We start from the raw sequence: 24,206 nt of genomic DNA, 5'->3' as shown, positions 1-24,206 counted from the left end.
CGATAGTGGCGACATCTGCTATTGTTTGTCTGGTTGCTCATTTGAAATTTTACACATAGTTCTCATAAGAGTCTGTTTATCTGTTATCTGTGCTGAGAGTGCACAAAAAGTATGTTTTCTCGTTTCCCTGGTGTTGATTTCTTTTCTCTATTTTAAATAGCTCGCCTACAATTCCTTTCAAAAGTGAATGACAACAGTTGGTTTATAGACTCGACGTTATAAGATAAAGAGAGCGAAAGTTGAACGATAAGGAACAAATTATTTGCATTTAATATGATTAATATTATTTAAATGACAATTTTCATCAAGAATTTGAAGTTATGCCAATGCCTGTGCATTGATGTCATTTATGTCGTTTTCGCTTGTAGCTGAAACTTATAAATTTCCGTCCCTAGGATAAAGTAAAGCATAGTATTGGTATTACATCCCTTCTGTGGAATTTGATTTTAAGTTTCAACAGACTTCGCAGCCGATTCATAGCGTACAGAATTATTACATGACTACGACACTAGGAATCTTTCCTGACACTAGGAATCTTTCCGAATCGAGGGTCGTACATACGACAACTGGCTTGGCTCGTAAGACCAGCGCCCTGTGCGTTGATCCTCCAACCCAGCCTAGTTCCGACTCTTACTGCTGTCAAATCCATTGGTACATTTGACAGCAGCTAAGATCGAAACTAGGTTGGGTTTTGATTCAAGCGAAGTGTTGGTTTGATGAGAAAATATAAGATTGAACTTAACTCTTGGAAAAGCATCGAACTTTATTTCCGAGAGTGCGAAATTGATTTTCTACAACTTATAACAAAACCCATTTCTGCGCAATTATCAGTTTCCAAGCTACAATAATTTGAGCGACGAAAGCTTCTCCATTTGTTCAAAATAGATGTTTTCTCCAAACTGATGACGTGTGTATAGTTTCATGTAAATCATAGCAAGTCGATTCTGGCATTATGAAACCTAATCGAATCGACTGTTTTAGAGATGGACAATTCACTTCTGAGCTATTCCAACTCAATGCTTTGGTAACCAAAAATTTGTAAATAGTTCGATATGACGACATACATGAAAAAATAAACATGCTATAATTCAATGCCAAAGTCCAATGCCTAGTCCGAACGATGTGACGAAAGCAAGCACGTGGGTTTTAGTTTGACTTGGCTTGCTGAAGCAAAGTCAATTACACTACACAAAAGAGTTATTTTTGTCCCATCTGTTTCTACCACATTGATTCCAACTCACATATATTCTACCCAGTTCATCGCATTATGAAAAAGGGAACATGTTTAGAACCGAATGGATTTTCGATTCTTGAAGAGCGAGTTCTAAGCGAAAAGAGATAGACGTGAAGATTTCGTCAAGTCACATAAACCAACGAGAGCTTCTTTATGTTTACTTTCTCTTCTGTTAATAACTTCCTCAAGTTCACGTTTACTTACAAAATATTCGTGTAGACTGAAATAAGGGAGAGTGTTCGGTTACCGGCACCCTTTTATTTTAAGCTTATAACTTCTGACTATGTGCACATTATGCGGACATATATACATCAATGGAAAGCTAAAGCCCCTAGCTAAAATCTGATTAAGAAGCTAAGTTCGTTTATTTGATTGAAAAAAACTTTATTATCAATTTTGTAAAGTGATCAATTTTAACCATTTCAAAAAAGGTGTTCAGTTACCGGAACCCCATGAAATTTCGCTAAAAATGAAAAAATATAAGTAATGACCGCAATTATTCAAAGAAAAAAGGGAATTTATTCTTTTTGGAGGCGTTTTGGATAAATCTCTTCATTGCCTGATGGTGACTTCGCCACCGCTCTCTTGGCCTATGATTTGGATGGTGGCGCCTTTGGTGTTGATTTGGCTGGTCTTCCAACGACTTCGCGGTGTTGAATACGTTACTACAGTAGAATTTATTGACTTCTTATCCAGGAATCACCATTGCGAACAGAACCAGAGAACCAGAGTTTTTACTAATATGACGTAGCTGTCAATTTGTCCACGTGCTGCATATCACCTGAGATGCCAGCTAAACAATAAGTTTAGCCAGCAAAAACAAAAAGATCGCGCGAATTTTCAATGGTCTGTGAATTCCGACGAATGTCGGCAAACAATCGAAGTTTCAAAAGTGTGTAAAAAGTCCTCAGACGAAAAAGGGTTTGCAGGTTAACTATAAAAATGGACAATTTACAGATAAATTTTCAGATTTGGCATCTCTGCATGTCACAGAAAATTTTCCACGATTTGTCGAATAAAAATGGGGTGTCTGTAACCGAACACCTTGGGGTGCCGGTAACCGAAATCGGTTGACATTTTGAAAATTACGAAAAAAAAACTTTGGTTGCGAAAATTTTGATAGCATCCGGTATTAAATCACGAAATAGATCGATTTCACCTCATGAATATTCAAATCACTCACCTTTTCGATTGATGATTTTCAATTTTTGATACTATAATAAAAAGTCCGAAAAAACTTTTGTGTTGATTTTCACGCATTTAAAATTTGTTTCGAGCGTAACAAAAAGAACAAGCGTCTGTTCGTTTTAGTATTCGCTACAAAAAGAACGTGCTGCTATTACACACACATGATATTTGTCGGAATGATGCTATCTGCTTTCTGTCAAAAGCAGAGATGCCATTTATACAGATTTATCTGTATTATACAGATTCTAACATGCGCATACAGATCATTGCCGTTTCAACCTTCCGAGCGAACGGACGTGATTTGGATTTACTGCGAAAGCATTGAAAACCAGTTGTGTGTGTGTGATAAAGTGGTCGGACGATCGAAACGATATTGTGTGATAGACAATAGTGCTTTTTCCTCTGAGAGGTTTTTTTCGCATTATATAATAGAACAGTGCCTTATTGTGAGCGGTGGATCGAAACGGCACCGTTAGCCGGTTATTGTTTCGGCGATCAAGGCCAAGTGTGCGGATTATAAACAAGCGGCCATCGTGTGAGGATTATAAATAAGTGTGCTTTTTCCTCTCGGAGGTTTTTTGCACATCATCAAAGCGGCGATACTCCGACCGACGAAGACCAGCTTGGTGTCCCCCGTTGGATCTTAAGTTAAGTACCGTTACTTCGATTATTCGTTTTTGACCATTATATTTCCCCCCGAATTACTTGTTTCTGCGCGGAAGTAGTTCCGCGACATGTCTAATTTAAGTCCTGCCCCCCCCCCGCTCCCGATGTTCAAATGGAGACTTCCCTTGTCTGTAAAATGTCCCGCATAAAGAGCTATCCTGATGGGCTCGCACTACCGGCCGGGCCTTACGCGGTCTATTTCCGGACCAAATCAAGAGAAAAAAATTTAAATATTTTAAAAATATCGCGAGACCTGTTTTCGCGATATAATACTATAAAAAGTATTGATAGAATACGGCCAGACAAGCTCAGGGTCCTGTTTACCAGCTCTAAACAGGCTAATGAGCTTGTTCAAAAGGATCCCTCTACGCAGGAGTGCCGCGTCTACGTGCCCGCTCGCGAAGTAGAAATCGACGGTGTGGTCACCGATGCGAGTTTGACTTGCGAGAATATTCTTAAGTACGGGGCGGGTTGTTTTAAAGACCCCTCACTTAAGAATGTCAAGATACTGGATTGCAAGCGATTGCATTCAGTATCGATCGCAGGGGATGGAACAAAGTCTTATCCCCAATCAGACTCTTATCGTGTGACCTTCGCCGGCACTGCTTTGCCCAACTACATCCTCTTGGACCGGGTTCGTTTGCCTGTTCGTTTATTTGTACCCCGGATAATGAATTGTACCAATTGCAAACAACTGGGGCATACAGCTACCCATTGCAGCAATAAGCCACGTTGTGCTAACTGTGGGGAAGCTCATGCGGACGGCTCTTGCGGTAAGGATGATGAAAAGTGTCTCTACTGTAAGGAGGGTCCACATGACCTCTCTGATTGTCCCGCTTACAAACTGCGAGGTGATCGAATGAAGCGTTCCCTAAAGGAGCACTCCAAGCGTTCCTTCGCAGAGATGCTTAAAAGTGCCACCCCTCCTAAACAGACAACGAATCCATATGCCTGCTTGTCGACTGACGAGAGCGATTCTGACGACCCTTTGGAAGGTCCATCTTCAGCGGTCCCTCATAGCTGTAGGAAAAGAATGAATAAATCTTGTCATAAGCTACCTAGTAAGGGTTCGAAGGTGTCTTCCGAAGGGCTTCGAAAAGTTACAGCTAACGGGAATCGGGAAAAATCACCGAAGCAAAAAGCTCCTGGTCTCGGAAAACTCAATTCCGAGATGGAATTCCCACCACTTCCAGGGACTACAAAATCCCCAAGCGTCCCTAAAAATCCACCAGAGAACCAACTAGGTGCTGGACTTATCATGTTTTCTGATGTTGTGGACTGGATTTTTACAACTTTCAATATTTCAGACCTTCTTAGAAGCATTTTAATTGCTTTCATGCCTACAGTAAAAACATATTTGAAGCAGTTGACTGCAAATTGGCCCCTTCTTTCAGCGATTGTATCTTTCGATGGCTAAATCATCCACCGAGGTCACGGATCTAATCACTGTTTTACAGTGGAATTGTAGAAGTATTATCCCAAAAATAGATTCATTTAAATTTCTAGTAAATAATCTGAAATGTGACGCATTTGCATTGTGCGAAACTTGGTTAACTTCTGAAATACCCTTAAACTCCCACGATTTTAACATTATTCGCCTGGATCGAGATGATCCCTACGGAGGAGTACTTTTAGGGATCAAAAAGTGCTATTCTTTTTATCGAATTAACCTCCCCTCGATACCAGGTATTGAAGTTGTCGCATGTCATGTTACAATCAAAGGTAAGGACCTTTGTATTGCTTCCATCTACATTCCCCCAAGAGCCTCGGTTGGGCATCGGCGACTCAGTGATATCATTGAGTTCCTTCCCGCACCGACGTTGGTTTTGGGAGACTTTAACTCACACGGTACGGGATGGGGCTGTCTTCACGATGATAACAGATCAGCTATGATCCATGATATCTGCGATAACTTCAATATGACAATATTGAATACGGGAGAAATGACACGGATTCCTGCACCACCAGCAAGACCAAGTGCGCTGGATTTATCCCTTTGCTCGACATCGCTACGGTTGGATTGCACGTGGGAGGTAATTCCTGATCCCCACGGTAGCGATCACCTACCGATCGTAATATCAATCACCAGCGGCTCAAAACCATCGAAGACAATCAATGTTTCGTACGACCTCACACGAAATATTGATTGGAATAGCTATGCGACCTCGATATCTGAGAAACTTGAAAGAACTCAACAACTTCCTCCGGAGGAAGAGTACACGTTTTTGGCTGGCTTGATTCTCGACACCGCGACTCAAGCTCAGACGAAACGTGTACCCGGCGCGAAAACTAACATCCGTCCTCCCAACCCGTGGTGGGACAAAGAGTGCACAAATTTAAACGCGGAGAGAGCCTCCGCGTATAAAATATTCAGAAAAAATGGAACACCTGATAATTACCGGAATTACGCGGCGTTAGACGTTAAAACTAAGAACTTGATTAGAGCCAAGAAACGCGGTTACTGGCGTCGGTTTATAGACGGCTTAACGAAAGAAACATCTATGAGCACTCTTTGGAACACAGCCCGACGAATGCGCAATCATAACACCACGAATGAAAGCGAGGAATATTCCAACCGCTGGATATTCGATTTCGCTAAAAAAGTATGCCCAGACTCTGTACCGGAACACAAGATCACCCGCGCCGCGACACCAAACACAAACGAAACACCGTTTTCGATGGTAGAGCTCTCACTTGCACTCTTGTCATGTAACAATAAAGCCCCGGGATTAGACAGAATAAAATTCAACTTGTTGAAAAATCTGCCTGACCCCGCCAAAAGGCGCTTGTTGAGTTTATTCAATAAGTTCCTTGAGGGCAACATTGTTCCACATGACTGGAGACAAGTGAAAGTGATCGCCATTCAAAAACCAGGAAAATCAGCCACCGATCACAATTCGTATCGGCCGATTGCTATGCTTTCCTGTATCCGGAAATTGTTCGAAAAAATGATTCTCTTCCGTCTAGACCATTGGGTCGAAACTAATGGCTTACTTTCAGATACACAATTTGGTTTCCGCAGAGGCAAAGGAACGAACGATTGTTTGGCGTTGCTCTCAACCGAAATTCAAATGGCATTTGCTCGTAAGGAACAAATGGCGTCAGTTTTCCTAGACATCAAGGGGGCTTTTGACTCAGTTTCCATAAACATCCTATCTGAGAAGCTGCATCAGCATGGTCTTTCGCCAGTTTTGAACAACTTTTTACATAATCTATTGTCTGAGAAACATATGTATTTCGCGCATGGTGATTTGTCGACAATACGATTCAGTTACATGGGTCTTCCTCAGGGCTCATGCTTAAGCCCCCTTCTATACAATTTTTACGTAAACGACATCGATAAATGTATCAACACATCTTGCACGCTAAGACAACTTGCCGACGACAGCGTTGTGTCTATTATAGGACCCAAAGCTGGCGATCTGCAAGGACCGTTACAAGATACTCTTGCCAACTTATCCACATGGGCTCTTCAAATGGGTATCGAGTTCTCTACGGAGAAAACTGAGCTGGTTGTATTTTCAAGGAAGCGAGAACCAGCACAACTACAGCTTCAACTAGGGGGTGAAAACATAGCTCAAGTCTTCACATTTAAATATCTCGGGGTCTGGTTCGACTCCAAAGGCACATGGGGATGTCACATTACGTATATGAAACGAAAATGCCAACAAAGAATCAACTTTCTTCGTACAATAACCGGATCGTGGTGGGGTGCCCATCCAGGAGACCTGATCAGGCTGTACCAAACAACGATATTGTCCGTGATGGAATACGGATGCTTTTGCTTCCGATCCGCGGCGAACACTCATTTCATCAAGCTGGAAAGAATTCAGTATCGTTGTTTGCGTATTGCCTTGGGTTGCATGCAATCGACTTATACGATGAGCCTCGAAGTGCTGGCGGGCGTTCTCCCATTGAAAAACCGGTTCTGGGATCTCTCATATCGTTTACTCATTCGATGCGACATTTTGAATCCTCTGGTGATTGAAAATTTCGAAAGGTTAGTTGAGCTCAATTCTCAAACCCGTTTTATGTCCTTGTATTTTGATTTCATGGCTCAGAATATTAATCCTTCTTCGTTTGTTTCCAACCGTGCTCATTTCTTGGATACTTCTGATTCTACTGTGTTTTTCGATACTTCCATGAGAGAAGAGATTCGTGGAATTCCGGATCACGTGCGCCCTCAAGTGGCCCCAAATATTTTTTATAATAAATTTAGAACAGTCAACTGTGAAAAGGTGTTTTACACTGACGGATCAAACATCAACGAGTCCACAGGCTTCGGTATCTTCAATCAAAACATCACCGCTTCGTACAAACTCAGTGATCCGGCTTCAGTTTACGTCGCAGAATTAGCTGCTATTCAGTACACCCTCGAGATCATTGAAACCTCGCCCAAAGACCATTACTTCATTGTCACGGACAGTCTAAGCTCAATAGAAGCTCTCCGGGCAATGAAGCCAGGAAAGTACCCCCCTTATTTTCTGGGGAAAATACGGGAACACTTGAGAACTTTATCTGAACGGTCTTATTCAATATCGTTAGTCTGGGTCCCTTCGCATTGTTCCATTCCGGGAAATGAAAAGGCAGACTCATTGGCTAAAGTGGGCGCATTAGAAGGTGATATTTATGAAAGACCAATCTGCTTCAATGAATTTTTCAGTATTTCTCGTCAGAAAACTCTCGAAAGTTGGCAAACTTCATGGACGAATGACGAACTGGGACGATGGCTACACTCCATTATTCCTAAGGTATCAACGAAACCGTGGTTCAAGGGGATGAACGTGAGTCGTGATTTCATTCGCGTTATGTCACGGCTCATGTCAAATCACTATACATTCAACGCACATCTCCGGCGTATCGGGATCGTGGAGAACGGGTTCTGCACCTGTGGCGACGGTTATCAGGACATCGAGCATGTCGTGTGGTCGTGCGTAGAGTATCGCGACGCCAGGTCGAAGCTACTGGAATCCCTCAGGGCCCGAGGTAGACCGCCTGAAGTTCCGGTTCGGGATGTGTTGGCGAGTCGGGATAGCTCATATATGCTTCTGATATACGAGTTTCTCAAACACATTAATATACAAGTGTAATCTGTTACATCTGGCTTGGAAGGTTCCTCCTATTTGTCGACGTTGTTTCAACTGTGGCTAAGAATAATCTTCACCTGCAGGTTCGACACTAACTTCCGCCGATTGTCCCGATTCCTCATCTGTCCACCATCTTCATCGGAACTAGCAAGATCTTTGTGCTGTCACTAACCTTTTCGCTTCCCCCCTCCCCGTCTCTTCACCATCTCGATGTCAACTAATTAGATCTCTGTCGTTTTAGTCAATTCATTCCCATATCCCCTTTTTACTCCGTTTTCCACAATATTTACTTCGCTATTTTTTTTTTCTCATTTTCTTCTGTAACAACACCATCATCGCCCACGGAAACTTACCAACAGCATGCGGGCCACCCGCCGGGTATTCGTAACCTGGGGGTGTTTCCCGCGGACCCACACGGACCGAAGAATGCGGCCAACATGAACATTCACCAACGCCATATGGAAGACTCTCATGAAATATTCAATTCACCGGCCACTGCCGATCACCAGCTGAAGGCTGGATCTGCCAAAGTCAACCATTGCGACCCAAATATGACATTACTCAATGATACAACCCTAGTTTTAAGTTAGTCGTAAATTAAAATTAGTAAAAGCCCTTGGCATCTTAGAGCTTAAGCAGTGTGCCTTAAACATTATATTCTTGAATAAAAAAAAAAAAATGCGCATACAGATTTCATACAGAATACAGATTTTCTCAACTTAATGCAGATTTATACAGATTTCGCAATAAAATTGGAAAGAAATTGTTTTTTTCATCTGAGCTCTCTTTGGTAGCTCGAGACGAGAAAAAACTTTCGTAATCAATGGGCAAATCACAAACTGATCTGAAAATTTTAAAATGGTGTTGATATTTGAAGTTGAGCGCTTAGATCCAACATCAACTTGCCAAGACAAAATTATGAAAGTATATGAAATCGAGATTATTTTTAGTTGATTCTTATTGTTGATGGAAATTTAATGAAAATTTAATTTTGTTGTATATTATTGAATTTCTCGTTATTAAACCAAGAAATGTTGGAATAACATTATCTCACTCTATTTTCATTATACAAAATTCGGTATTTTTGGTGAATACAGATATATACAGATTTTTCATTCAACGTGATACAGATTTTCTATGAAAATATCTGGCATCTCTGGTCAAAAGTTACAGTGGAGTGCCGGCAACCGAACACTGCCTGCAACCAAACACCTTCCCCTACAATATTTGAATATTTCTGACAGTACAAGATATGTAGCAAATATTTGTATTATGACGCAAATATAGTCGAAAGGTAATGTAAGCAAAGAGAATCTGTCAATGGTTTTAAGTCCCTTTTGGAATGTTTACGTCGAAATGTGTGCACGAACTTCCATTCGTTCTTCCCTAGGTTCTTCCAAACGTGCATCTGTTCTTCTTTAACGAATTGAATGCAACATTGTCAACAAGAAGTTCTACCTTTCACTGCCATATTCACAGATATTTAACAAACGTGGCATAATAATGATTCGCAGATCTTAGCTGGTATGACCGTTCTAATGAATTTATAATACAATTTGGTCGACTATTATCACATCAAGTAAAGTTCTCAATGAATCAATTTCGGCCATGCTTACGAAAACGGCTCACAAAATAAAATATCAGTTCAATCTAAACGGGCTGATACATCGAATCGATTCACTTTGGAGGGCTGATCGGTTTGGAGTCGCTCACCAATATGACCTGTTTTGCAGACCTCTAGTCAGCTCACTTTTATGATACGACTCACTGGAACAGTTCATGAGCGAATTGCCCTACTGATTAGTACAAACGTTCGTATGAAAATCCGTTCGTTTCAAGTTTCATAATGCGTTTCCTTTACCTGTTTTTATCTATAAAAAGCGTGACATTTAGTAAAAACATAGGCTCGTGACAAAATACCCAGGAAGCCTTGTTTCGGACTTATAGCTTTAGTATACTCAAAACAATGATGAGTTGTTTTCTATTATGTTTGAGTGATTGTATTTCTTATTTCTTTCGCAGCTTCAATCATTCATAATTAATTTTCATTTTTCGAATACTTATTTGACATTAAACTCACCTACATATTTATTACAACTCATACGTTGCGCTGCTCTCATCAACACGTGTGCAGCGAAGAAATGGAAGTGAAAATACGCGGGTTACTAGACGATGGGCAAATGTTTTAAGTCATTTCGACTTTGACAGCTGTCACTAAATCGGTCCTGGAAGCCGTCTGGTGCCCATGACTGCCAAGGTATCCAAAACGTCGTGCGGGGTTCCGTGCAATCGCTTTGCCATTATGCTTCAGTGCATACTATATTTTTTTACTGGATGTAATTGAAAAACAAATCATTGAAAAACAGTAGATAATAGATGTGTAAATTTAATTTCTGCAACGTTCATGTAATTATTTGATGTTTCGGAATTCATTGCTTACTATCACATTCACAACAAACAATACTGAAGTAGTACATCATTTGGCTGAACAATATGCAAAAGTTTGATATGTAGGAAAGTGAAAACCAAGAGGGCAAATTAACGATACAATATTTTGGTGAACTTCTAATCCAACAGATTTTGCAGTGGATTCGCGCCTGATGCACAATTGCATAGACATACAGTCCTACTGACCCTAGGAGAATGCGACATCTGGCTTGCAAAATACTCTGAACCGCATACCTGGAGAGTACGAACAACATTGTCCAAAATACAAGTTTTTATATCACAGGACAGCCTAATTGCTGAGCGATTCCATGGCTTAAAAATATTTGCAGACTTTTATTACCGTTTTCATTATTATTCGTCGAATAGATTATACCAATTAGAGGTGCTTGACAGTTTTGCCGACGACGTTTTACATTCAAATAACAACAATAAGGGCATATTCAGGAGTGTTATAGTTCTAGATGCATAATTTATGTCAGTTTTAAAATTTAAATCTAGAAATTATAACAAAATAAACTGGCAGCCCCAGCAGCTTTTTATCTGTGTTTCAAATATAGAAAAAATAGAACGGCAATGTATACTAGTTTTAAATTTGACAGTAGAACTGGTCGAATAAATGAAACTAAAACGGATTGCTGGGGATACGTTTGTTTCAGTTTCATTTACATTACCACCCATATGAATCTTGCATCTGCTGAATTTGCTCTAAGAGATAGATCATCTGAAATTTCACCTTAGTTTTTTACGGAACCACTCTGCGAGTTCAATCCAATTCGCCTTTCATTATCAGCATGCTATGCGTCATTTGCCATCGCCGATATTTTTACTGTGGACACGTATCGCTTTGGTGTGATGGATAATCCTAGTAAACCTTAAAAAATCTAATAATTTTTGTACTAAACTGTGCGACGTGCCGTGTCAGAGTTTTGTCACGTGGGCTGCCATCATTTATTTCTTGCGCGTGATCAAATGTCAAAGACACGCTATCACAAAATTCGGTACACCATGACCATCAGTCAATTGTTTAATGAATTACTGATGGCTGTGAATCATCATCAGACCAAAGTATAGCTTTGTTTTAAACAACACAAATAAAAAAGATAAATTGATTCGGTGGTGGACATGAATGCATTGCTTCGAATAACACTGAACTTATTGTAAAGAAGCACAGCATGATTCTGCTGTAAACAGTTTAGCGTCATTTACGAGTCACAGCAACTGTCATTAAATTTGAGGAGCTCATAGAAAAAAATGACCTAGCACATTAATGTTCCTTGTGCGCTTATCTAAATCATTTATGGCCTCGTAGCCAAACGGGCAGTCGTTTCGACGAACAACGCACAATCAATTACCCCGAGATTAACATTTCAAACACCGAAAATGATTGATATTGCCGAAATCGAGTGGACAATTCAACTCCATCGGTGGTTTATTTTTTTATTGACATGTCGTTTGCCGTAGCCTGCCAAGATGTCATCTGATGTTTATACCGTACCATTCGTTTTTGTACTTTGATTATTTCGCCTATCACCTGTGGTTAGACATTGAGCCCACCCGACACGCTGAGATGAGATTTAAATTACTACAAGCTATCTGCATTTTTTTGGCAAATTGGACAAATGACATTCAACTGTTTCTTTGTCTCATTGCCAATTTTTTTAACATTATAGTGAATACTGGATATAAATGAATCGTTTGAGGTTTGCCATGGTGCTATTTCATGGGGTTCTGATGACATACTACGCAGGTCGAATTGTAGTTATTTATTATTATTATATCAGCTGTTTTTCAAAAAAGGACGAATCATACCAAAGTAAACAAAGCGAGTTTCTCTCTCGTACTGATAAATGCTTAAAAATCCTACAATTTTGTCTGAAAATTCGGATTCTATAAAAATCTCAATCTTAGTAATACAAAGAACTATAAAGGGCGAAACTGTCATTCCATTTGTTTACGTAAGTTTCGCCCTCCGTGTTCCATGACAACAAACGGGGCGATACTTCAATTGCTAGTAAGGAAGGGCGAAATTATTCTTTTTTCTTTATTTCAGATGGTTTCCGAACCTTTTACTACTGGAAATAGTAAATGAGACAATAAAATTACTCACAGATTTGTCTTAGTAGCGAAAACCAGCCAATTTCATGAAAAATGCGCAAGGGCGTATCTTTATAATTCACACAGGAAGCATAAAAGTAAACAAATCGAAGAAGGGTGAAACTCTTTTTATGTTGATTTATTCAGTGGATATAGAAAGAAGGTGATAAAATTTGCATGCCTTTTGAAGATAAACTAACAATTCATCGACTAATCAAACATTTATCTGAGAATGTACGATAGTTTCTAAATACGGTTTGAAACCAAAATCAAAACATTCATCGATGTTTTTCTCCATTTGCTGTCAATGTTAGATTCGCCGTTCTTTGAAAAACAGCTGATATTATTTATTTTACCCCGGCTTTAACCATTTTGGTCGTTCGCCGGGGAGGTAAAAAAAATGACCGTTTTGGTCTACAGAGTTCAGAGTTTTTCTTTTTTATGTATATATAATTTTCCTTCTCTGCCTGTGACTTTGTGGCCGCGGGTGTCATCCCAAGGGGGTCCGGCCCCCTTGCGGATGGCCCACAGGTTTTTTTCCTTGTAGTTTTAGGTGAATCGTACAGTTCTTTTGATTTAATATTATGTCAAAAGTTCTGATCGGTGCTTTAAAATTATCGGTTTTGCCCATCTCTAGTCGAGGCACAATCGCGCAGTGTTAAAAAGTGAAATACCATGTGAGCAATATCAAAGATAGCAGCTCAATAATTAGATCGGGAAAAGCTGCTTTGCACAATGACCCAAAAATTAAATTTCAAATTTTTTCGATGATTCGACTTCATGATTCTCATACTAGGTTGCAATATTTCAAAACCCTTGTGTGGAGCACATACATTTTCATAGACACAACTTATACAAAAGTTATATGCACATAGTTAGAATAAGCGCCAATAGTAAAATGATTCTATCGCAATTATCAACTGCCCTTATAAAATCGGATCGCGAAACGAGAATAAGCGACTGTTTGTTACTTTAGAGAGAATCCCCACATCAGCGTACTAACCATTGATTTCTAGTCAAGTTGACAGTCCCACGACAAAAGGGCTTAACTGCAAATGAGAGCTTCTCTTTGTTTACTTTCTCTTTTGATTATTACGGAACCATTACTGCAATTTCTTGAAAGTTTCCAATATAATTCGAAAGCTTGTAGTTTTAACTTGAAGGTTTGCGAAGAGTAAGGTGGCGTGAAAGACAAATTAAACAAAGAGAAACTGAATACAAACACGAGAAAAAGTCCTAAGTGCAAATAACAGTTTTATTACTTTCTCTTTCGAGTATTACGGTCCAATCAGTAATCTTTCCATCTTCGATATGAACTGTAGAATTAGTTGGAAATTACTGGAATTTGCCGTAACACTTGAAAGAGAAAGTAAACCAAGAGAAAGTTCATTTGCACTTGGGACCTTTTCTAATGTTAATCGAGAACTGTCATTTGCAGTTAAGCCTTTTTGTCGTGAGACTCTCGAAGTTATCGAGAGAAATTCGCTCTCGCACTGGTGTCTATTCTATGTTAAACAGGGTTTGGATGAATGAAGCAGTGAAGATGAGTATATATGCTTCACGGTGTATGATATTCATGAATATACCTGCTTTATGAACCATGTCGCTTTTGAGGAAGCGTGAGCCTTGTTGCTTTACTGAAGTGGCAGTCCATGCACGAGAATAGAAGAGAGCGAACAATATTCACCCCTACTACTGTTTCTCCTTCTCTCGGTAAGAGAGAAACTCTAGCCCCATAATTCACTGCAAGCAAATTAGCTTCACGGTGCAAGATAGTGATGAAGATTATATATTCAGTTTTCGCTAGCAGACTGATGACTGGCTCTTAACTGTCGCATGTTTCTTCGAGGTACGAACGCGATTCACATTTGTTTATACAGTTTGTTTATTAGAGTAAAGGTTTTGCTGTAATGGTAACATGTGTTTCTTACAGCTCTCGAAGCTCATAGCAATACTCAATGAAAATTTAATGACAAAATGTTCAACGCGGAATACTAATTAAAAAACTTATTTTTCATCCTACTGGTTGATTACCTATCATGCATTACTACGGTTAAACCCAATTAAATACTATTCAGCAGGAATTTGATTTACACAAGTAACAAGAGTTCAGGAGCTAGTTTCTCTCTAGCAGCCAGCAAACGAAGCGTTTGTTTGTTGCAGTATTTGGTGAGATCACCAGATCGCCATTGCGAATTGCTTCGCTCCTGTTACTTCTGTTTATAATATTCAAGTATAACTAAGAATTCTTACCCTCTACTAACTTGACACGAGTTGAATAAGTGATATGCAACAGTTTTCGTGGCATAAAGTCATCATAAACAGCCGTTCGCGTCGGAGAGCCAGTCATCAGCCTGTTAGCGAAAACTGAGTATATAATCTTCATCACTTACTAGCCCCGTGAAGATCGTTAGCTTGCAATGAAGTGTTTGTGAGAAGAACGACGTTCAGGACCACGAGAGAGCAAACTATATTCACGGTTACTGTGCTTCATGAAGACTCTAATACTAGCACACTATACCATCAGTGCATATGTGGAATATATTTGCTTCCACTAGCGTTTTGTTTGTGTGGTTCTTTTTGGCTGGAAAGGCGTCCTCTTTGTGAGCGGTGGAATTGTTCGCTCACAATGTAATGGAAACTATATATTCCTTCACCGGTGAATGAATATTCCAAACCCTGATGTTAAATGAACCATGCCGGTTTTTTGTTGCTGCGATGATAGCCGTCTCTCTTTGATGGCACTGATTGAATCGTGTGAAATGATGGAAAATTCCACTGGTGATAGCAATGTTGATTCAATGATTCTCAGTTCAAGTCTCGATGATCGCTGTCAGTACTTTTTTTTTGTTTCAATGAATTTCATGTCAGGAAATTTTCCAATCACACACTATAACATGTTCTTGCTTTTAAATTTGCGTGCACTGCGATGCTCCATCTATGTGTATTTTATAAGATGTAAAATCACAGGTTTTTTTAAAAGTGTGCTGTTAAGAAATATTCGACAACTATTTCCGATACATTTGGAACCAGAATCTAACGACCGGTATAACCTAAGTCAGTTGGCTCGGTCAGTAACTAATTTCGAAATTTTTCAACTTGATCGTGTGTTGCAACAACATTGAAGTGTTTCAATAGTACACTTTTGAAAACCTGTCTGATTTGACCCATTAGGTCTTTTACCGTCACTTCTAATCTCAATCGGATGAACTTATTTTGACAGTTCAGCAGTACTGTTTGTAAACAGAGATTTTTTTGTTTGTCTGTTGATAAATTGGATGAGACCATTTACGGTCCATATGGCCTGAATAGAGTTTTAAAACATTTGTTCATGATTGGATACTGTTTGTTTTTGAGATTTATTCAATAAAAGTAACTAGTTGCAAAGTGTAAAGATGATTGTTTAAGATGTGTTCTTCGATTTTTGTTTGCGCTTGTTTGTAAACAGTACCGCTGAACTGTCAAGGATGAATGGTTGTTCATTCGTGACGTCACGGAAAAAAAAATCTAATGTGAGCACCAGTAAATCAGAACGCGTTCTGAGTATGAGAATAAAATACCTGCTGCTATACAACTGCATCGGTATAAAAGATGAATATTCCACATCTTTGCATCATTTTCTGAGCAACACTTGTCGAAACTTTTGAAATGAAGCGAGCGCCGATCAGCAGAATTGTGCCGAAAATGTCGCAGTCGGACCGGGCACACACCAAAAGCCTGCCAGTGGAAGTCGTCAGTCGTCATGGGAGCCGCTCAAAATAGCTTGATTCATCTTCTTTGGAATCCAATTGAAAACCACAATGAGTTCCTAGTCAAATTTCGGACGAGTTTACCGAGTGTACACGCCAAAAGCCATCTCAGTTCTGTCTAAATGCAGATCCTGTTGGTCGTGACAATTCAAGGCACTTTTCATCCCGCAGATCATCATTAATTAAATTTTCTCCATTTCCTACCAAAAGCATCAGATTCATCAAAATGGAAGTTGAAAAAGTTTGCGCCGTCACTAAAGCATTCAATTACGACGGCAACACTATCTCGCAATGCGAAAATGAAAGTATTGATGTAGAACACATCTTTATACTAGTATGGGTGTCGTTCCGGTTGCCACATATAAAGATTAATCTGACTTGTATTTCTCCTGCAAAAATACAGATTTAAATGTTACGAAAGGAATAAATTTCTTAACACCGCTCAAAATCCCCATTTGTTTAAAAAAGTGTTTTTCATGCTTCTATACGGATTAAGAAATCAAGTACGCCCCATTTTTATGTTCTCGTAAAAATACGTCGATGGTAGTTATTTGGATTGCAATATAGATGCCTTAAAACAAGATAATATTAATTTCACTGATTTCATGATCAAGTATATGTTTACAATAGGTTATTTCGCCGAATGACATTTCGCCAAATGCCTTTTCGCCGAAAGGATTATTTCGCCAAATCCTGAAATCGTCTTGAAATTGTAATTAGAATTGATTCAAATTTAAGACAAACGAAAGATGATAGCGTCAACGCTCGTTTTGTTGACGTACCATTGTACTTTTTGAAAAATGATTGATTGTTGCACTCTTGAATAAAGATTGATTCATGAACCTCAGAAAGTAGTTCCCAAGAAAACTTGATGACTATTAGCTGCTGGTATTTTCCGTTTATTAAGTGAAAATGAAAAAATATGACCCGCGAAATGACCTATTTGGCGAAACGACTTTCGGCGAAATGGCTTTCGGCGATATGACCCGCTCCCGAACGCTATACCTACTCCAACTATATCAGTATCTCATCCACGGACCACAGGTCAGCTTGAAAATAGATTACGGAAGGTAGCGGCATCCATCGGAAATCGAATTCAACTCGTCACTCTCCAACACGAACACCTTCGTAAAAAGTTCTTTTCAGAAGTGGTTCTGAAAAGAACTTTTTATAAAGAACTATAAAAATTACTTTGTGATATTTAGTTCTGTGACAGAATGTTTGATGTAACTTATCCATACTTTAGTGTAGCTGCATCGTTCAAAATTCTAGTAGAGAAGAGGAATGCTTGCACTATTCATACAGTCGATCAACTAACTGATATTCGGAAGTGTGAAGGAAGCGTACAAATTTTATTCGTATTCACAACATCCAGTTATATCTCTGACATTAAGGAGTGTATCGAAAATAAGCAATCCACAAATTTTACTTTCAAATTATGAAGAAAAACGATATTTTATTCAAACTAAAAATTGATCCTGTGTTGTACGAGGTTAAACTTGAGCATAATGAAAACCGGATAAAATTTAAGTTATTCCTTCACGAATTTTCGAACTTTTGATCGAACGCTCTTCATCAAGTTCCGGACAAGTGTTGCATCGCATTTTTTGGACGCTTGAGCCCAAATTTTTTTGAACTTCTGCATGTTCCCAGCTGCCTAACCAGTCTTCTTGAAGACCCTCTTCACGATTGCCCAATAACGTTCGATGGGTCGAAGCTGAGGCCAATTTGGTGGATTGATATTTTTTTCAACGAAATTTATACCCTTTTCCGCAAGCCAATCGAGAGTGGTTTTGGCATAGTGAGCCGACGCTAAATCCGGCCAAAGCAGTGAAGGTGTACTATGCTTCTTATATAAAGGCGACAATTTCTTCTTGAGATACTCAGATCGATAGATTTCTGCATTTATAGTTACGGTAGTGTAAAAAATGATTGACTTCAAACCAGAGGAATAAATTGCTTGTCATACCTGTACCTTTCGACCGAATTTCTCCACTTGAATCGACCTGTCCGCATCGCTCACATCCTCCCCAACAACTGGATCATTCCGACACTCGTTCCTGCTTTTTTGGCCAAATCACGTATTGACATTGACATTTTCTTCAAGACTAGAGATACCACTTTCTGGATTCGTTTCGGGTTGGATAAACCGGGTTTTCTGCCTCTTCCTGGTAGCTCATCCAACGAATATTGTTCTCCAAACTTATTAATGATGATTTTACCACTGGCATGATGAATTCCAAACCGCTTTGCCAATTTTCGCATAGTAATACCCTTCTCACTTAGCCATGTGTTCACTTCCTTTTCAATAACAAAGCTAACAGCCAACACAGCATGCTGTGATCTGAACATAAAAAACATCACAAATACATGCGTACAACACGAATGTATGTGAATAGCTTATTTTCGATACACTCCTTACCCACCCACCTTTTTTGTACCGTTGCTCAAGATGACGTTTTGAATTTATTTTGATCACCATGTTGGCCTTGTCAAAATTCTTACAAATGCTCTTGTGCACGATGCTGTAGCAAACCTGGGTACAAACTCATGAACAAGTATTAAAAGTGCAATCGGCGTTTTTTACAAGTAGTGAAATTATTCAACAAAGAAGTTTGATTAAATTTTGTATGCAGAATCAAATTCCTGGCCCCGAAACGTTCAAAATGTTGCAAAAGGCCTTCGGTGAGAATTGTAGCAATTTCTTTGAATTTTTTCATAAATTTCTCGAGTTTGAAAATCTTATTGGCAGGTGACCAAAGTAATCTCACTGATCCCCAGTTTTTGGTTACGGAAGTATCGAAAATAGTGGTCCAATACTTCCAAACGGAACTCAATTCTTTTAAAAATAACATGTTTTTAAGTATTTTTAAGTAACTTAAATGTATTCATTTTCTTTCAGCACTAAATTAGCAGACAACCATGCTGAAGATGAAGAATACAATCCATTTGAACACCGGCAAACTGAAAACCCCAACAGGTATTGATCCATGATTCTTTCCAGTTTTCATGTTGCACATCCAGTGATTTATGATTTTTTTTCTTTCAGCACTGCCGGATCTCTGGCCCATTTACTCAAAAGTTCATTGGGCACCGGTATATTGGCGATGCCCGTGGCATTTAAAAATGCCGGTCTCCTCTTCGGTGGCATCGGTACCATTATAATAGGTCTAATCTGTACACATTGTGTACACATTCTGGTGAGTAATGGGAAAATAATCGTCTGATAAGGTATCAGTCTGTACTTCACTTCACATGTCATGATCGGTCAAAATATGACATATAAACAGCCCAATATTACGCTTAATGGCAGGCCTTTCCCACGTATTTACCATATTCCATATAGAACGGAATAAGATTTTTACATTTCATCAAAAGTGTAAAGAAGTTGAAGCTTCCTGATCGTGATCATTAATTTCATATGAAACTTCGGATGTGATTTCATTGAATTCTCAAGTCATTCAAAACATGGCCATCGATCCATAAGATAACTTTTATGAATTGACATTGCGATAAGCTAATGAATGGTCCCAGTTAATCGCCAATTACCCCACAATTTATCACCCCGTAAAACAACGGTATCACATTACAACGACAATTGACTGTTTCTAATCACTTAAGCATTATTGCACAGTAGGAATTTATGACAACTTCTGTGTTGTAGCAATTTATATTTATGATTCATTTGATTTTCTTTTTATTGAAGAAATACAAACGTTTTTCGGAATTGAGCCATTATTATAGAATCAGATATAATTGATAATAATAGGCAATTGATGAGAAAGGGATCATGTAACTTTAACTGAAATTTGAGTTATTGACGCCACACTATAGGTGCCTATAAAAAATTGTGAATACAAATTCTTTCATCGTTTCACAACGGGCTTACCTCTCAAAGATTGATAACACACCACTTAACTATTATAACTGTTGTTATCGGCCGTCAATTACAGTAGCGTTGACGGCAATCTAGCAACAAGCTACCAGTGCACGGATTATTGACAGGAGATATCGTGAAAAGTAAAAACCAATGATTTGACATTAACTACAGGGTACTTGAACTTGCACGCGATTTTTCTGTATACCGTGAAATCGAGGGACAACATTGGATAGTGAGCTATAATCGTAGTGGTGATTCAGTATGCTCAATATTGGTTCATGTGACGCGTCAATTGTAGCTATCTCAGGAATTCACACTTTTTCAATGACCGTTATGAAGTATCTCCTTCCCAACATTTCGTTCCAACTTGTGAAAAGGGCATATAGTTCGATAAGCTCTTGCTTTCGCATATCATGCCCATATGGGCAATATTCACACTATACTACGGTAGAAATTACGGTTGGATTTGTTTAGTGAAGTTTGAAAAAAAGAATACTGATCTTAACAACAGTTTTTTATCCGATGGTTAATCTTCTAGTTCATTAGCTATCGAATTCTGAGATCTGATATTATATAAAAATGAAAACTTTACATCTTGAAATCATAGGCTTTTTAGAATGAATTTTATTTACAAGTTGTTTCTTTAGCACAAATCGTCGTAACTTTTACTAAATGTTCAAACTTTCTTGTGTAAATTTGAACAATCATCTTTCTTAGAACCGAATTTAGGTAGTAAACTGTAATTTTTATCTTTCGTTGGGTACTCACAAAATACAATCGCAATCTAACCACATTTTCCACTTGATTAAAATACAAAATTGAAATTCCACTCCGGCTGTCATATTTACCCTCTGCGATATAACGACAACATATATAACTGCTGAAGTTGGTTTTTTGGCCTTCAGAATTGATATCATGTTCATCTATTCTAATTTTGAACATAATTTTTTTAAACGCAAACAAGCATTCTTTTACGGCATAGGTCCTAAAATTGTATTAGAATTCCAACCCCGAACTTAGTGTCAGAGTCTTTCTAGCCCTAAGAGGCGAATGATTTTAAGGTTAAAGCCATTATGATCGAAACAATATAAATGTCCGATACTTATTATCACCCTATCGGAGAGACGTCGGCTTGAAAATGCTTTGTTAAGAATCTCTTCTCTCTTTTGCTTTAGCGATACATAATGAAAGCGTGAAGCTTTTTCAGGTTGACGCGGCAGATGCAAATGGTGTAGAATTGTCCGATGACGGCCCGATTGAAGCGCTACGATTGGGCCGATATCGTGCTCAATCGATCCAATAAGCGGGCCGATGATCGGACCGATACAGGTCGACAAAATCCACTGGGAACCCACATTATCGAAATGACGGAATGAGTAATAAATTCTTACTCGACTGCATTTTCAGTGCTCGATCGGTTCAGTGTTAGAATTTTCGCCTGGGTTGGGTGCTCGATTAATCAAATTCTCGGCTAATTTTTCAAAAGGGCGTATAAGCGAGTGACAGTTTCTCTTTGTTTACTTTCTCTTCTATTAATTACCAAGTAGGGGCTGGGGTCCACTAGGAGATTTATAGTACCTATTAGCTCTCTCCGGACAGTATCAGCCTAGATGCCGTGTGGAATCCGGCGGAAAAAAACTGAACCAAGAATAGATCCACTGGGTTCCTGCTTCTATGTCGTAAAAGGCGATAATTGCAGGAGTTTCTTTTTCCTTTCAGTTATCAGATATTTTCAATGTTTTACTTCTGATTACTCTATTTTACTAAATTATCTCTTCATTCAACCTATCAATTTCCGTCTAACTTCGAGAAAAAGTTTTGAATTTGGAATGTTTGCTTCTTCCATGTTATTGATTGTCTGACAGGATTATAAATTGAATGATAAATAAATAAATAATCTATAACTATTGCGCAAATCCGTTGATATTACAAAGTTAATAACAGAGATAATATTGAACACGTAGTAAAAAAACACTTGATATTAATATTTCAAAAAATAAATTAATATTTTTCTTGGTAGCCGGCTGCCCAGATCAACCAATATAACGAATTAATAGTTTTAATAAGTAATTAAAATAAGAAAGCGGAAATAATAAAGAATAATAAATAATAAATAAAGACGCGCGTGAAATCTGTTGACCTTTATTTGGTGATTTAAAATGATTTTATAACAACTGTTTAGAATATGTCAATGCAATGAATCAACTATTTTGTCTAAATCCTATTCTTATATAAAAATTTCTTTATAAAAATAGGGAAGTTTTTATTCTTTACGCGATAGTATTGCAAATTTTTCTTCAGTTTTCTCGAATAAGAACTGTGAATCAAGACATGCCGGGACTTCAATATAGGATATTGTTGAAACGTTCACTCGGGAGGTCAATGAGTTTAGTGTTACATACGAGCATCTTGAAACCGGAACATACTAAGTCGCCCGCGAATAATACCAATACTGAAATTTTTACTAACAAATATCCTTCTCCCGTTACACTTGTGGAGTGCGCAGTAGTATATACGGCCTCTAGTAACAACAAGTGTTGGACTAACATCCCTTCCCATTCCTTAGACGATCTACGTTCGGGGTTGGCCGGCGCCGGTACTGATCAATGAATTCTGGGGTTACCAGAAGATGTACATTGAAGGATGATTTACCAGTCCCAGGTTGGATCATCTAGAAATTCCCTGTACAATTTCAGCTAATCCCAATCAATAACGGAGTAGCAACCAGGGGTGGTCGCTCAAACTCAAGCTCAAGCTCTTCTATTAATTACCAAGCGGTTTCCACGTTTATCACTTAACTCTTTGCATGAAAAGATACACGAAACTTTCGACTTTCAAACAGAATAGTGATATCAAAGAAAATCTTTTCAATCACATCACAATAATCGAAATAGAGAGTGATTAAAGAGAAACTGTCACTTGCTTATACGCCCTTTTGAAAAATTACCCGAGAATTGACATTGAATATTCGCTCAATTTATGAATGTGTTAGTGTAAAAGTCAGGCGACTTACGCCATTTCACTACACTCCAGTTAGAGGAATGGATGATACTGACTAAGGTAGGCCTTTTTGTTAATTTCCAGCGAATATCAATAGTTTATGCTAATTTATTTCAAAGAATAACTGGTTATTTACTAGTTCTGTATATCCGAAAAACTTGAAGATTTTAATTTATATATTCAGTTAAAATGTTTCTATATAAAAATAAACTGAAAATCAGCACGAATCACTCAATTCCGACAGATTTCCGAATCAACCGGTTGTAGGCGAAATTCATTCGGAATCGGTTGTTGCACTGAAATTGGAATTTATTCGGAATTCATTATGATTTTCACATTGAATCCCGAATGAAAATTTCTCGCCGATTCGGAATTAGGTTTTGCACGATGACGACACAAATGAACTGCCGATGAAAGGGGGACGGGTATAGCGTGATGGGTAAATCGATGCCCTTTCACGCAGCCCACCTGGGTTCGATTCCCAACCCCGCACCTAGGGTCAGAAAATTTTTCTGGCCCGAAGAGGCGAATGACCTTAAGGTTAAAACCTCTATTTAAAAAAAAACTGCCGATGAATAAAGTTCATCTTTGACAGATGCCGTGTACTTGTTTTGTTTTGCGACTGCGAGTTAAAAATTGAAAAATGACGAAAAAGTGCCTGTTAAAAACGTATTCCACAATGAAAAGAACTAAAAAGATTGCCCTGTATGTGTTTCCAGCATCAAGGAGCGATATATGTATGAATCTGTTTAGTTTGAGGCGACTTGCAATTTTTACATTCGAACGATGAACCTCTGATGAACTTTTAAACTGTAAACAAGTACACGTCGACTGTCAAAAAAAGTTCATTTTGTGAGGTT

General features: G+C 38.7%; 1 protein-coding gene across 2 annotated transcripts in view; it reads left to right on the top strand.

Moving 5' to 3' along the window:
- Window positions 1-24,206, top strand: part of LOC131435359 (proton-coupled amino acid transporter-like protein pathetic) — a 123,275-nt gene that overhangs the window by 70,830 nt on the left and 28,239 nt on the right. For both annotated transcript variants that reach the window (XM_058603167.1, XM_058603166.1), the window contains 2 exons: window positions 19,369-19,446; window positions 19,516-19,666. In XM_058603167.1, the coding sequence (XP_058459150.1) occupies window positions 19,369-19,446; window positions 19,516-19,666 (229 nt within the window). The remainder of the gene's footprint in view (window positions 1-19,368; window positions 19,447-19,515; window positions 19,667-24,206) is intronic.

Source organism: Malaya genurostris, chromosome 3 (assembly GCF_030247185.1).
Source record: "Malaya genurostris strain Urasoe2022 chromosome 3, Malgen_1.1, whole genome shotgun sequence".
Classification (NCBI taxonomy): Eukaryota; Metazoa; Arthropoda; class Insecta; order Diptera; family Culicidae; genus Malaya; species Malaya genurostris.
This window is presented reverse-complemented; position numbering and strand designations above follow the sequence as displayed.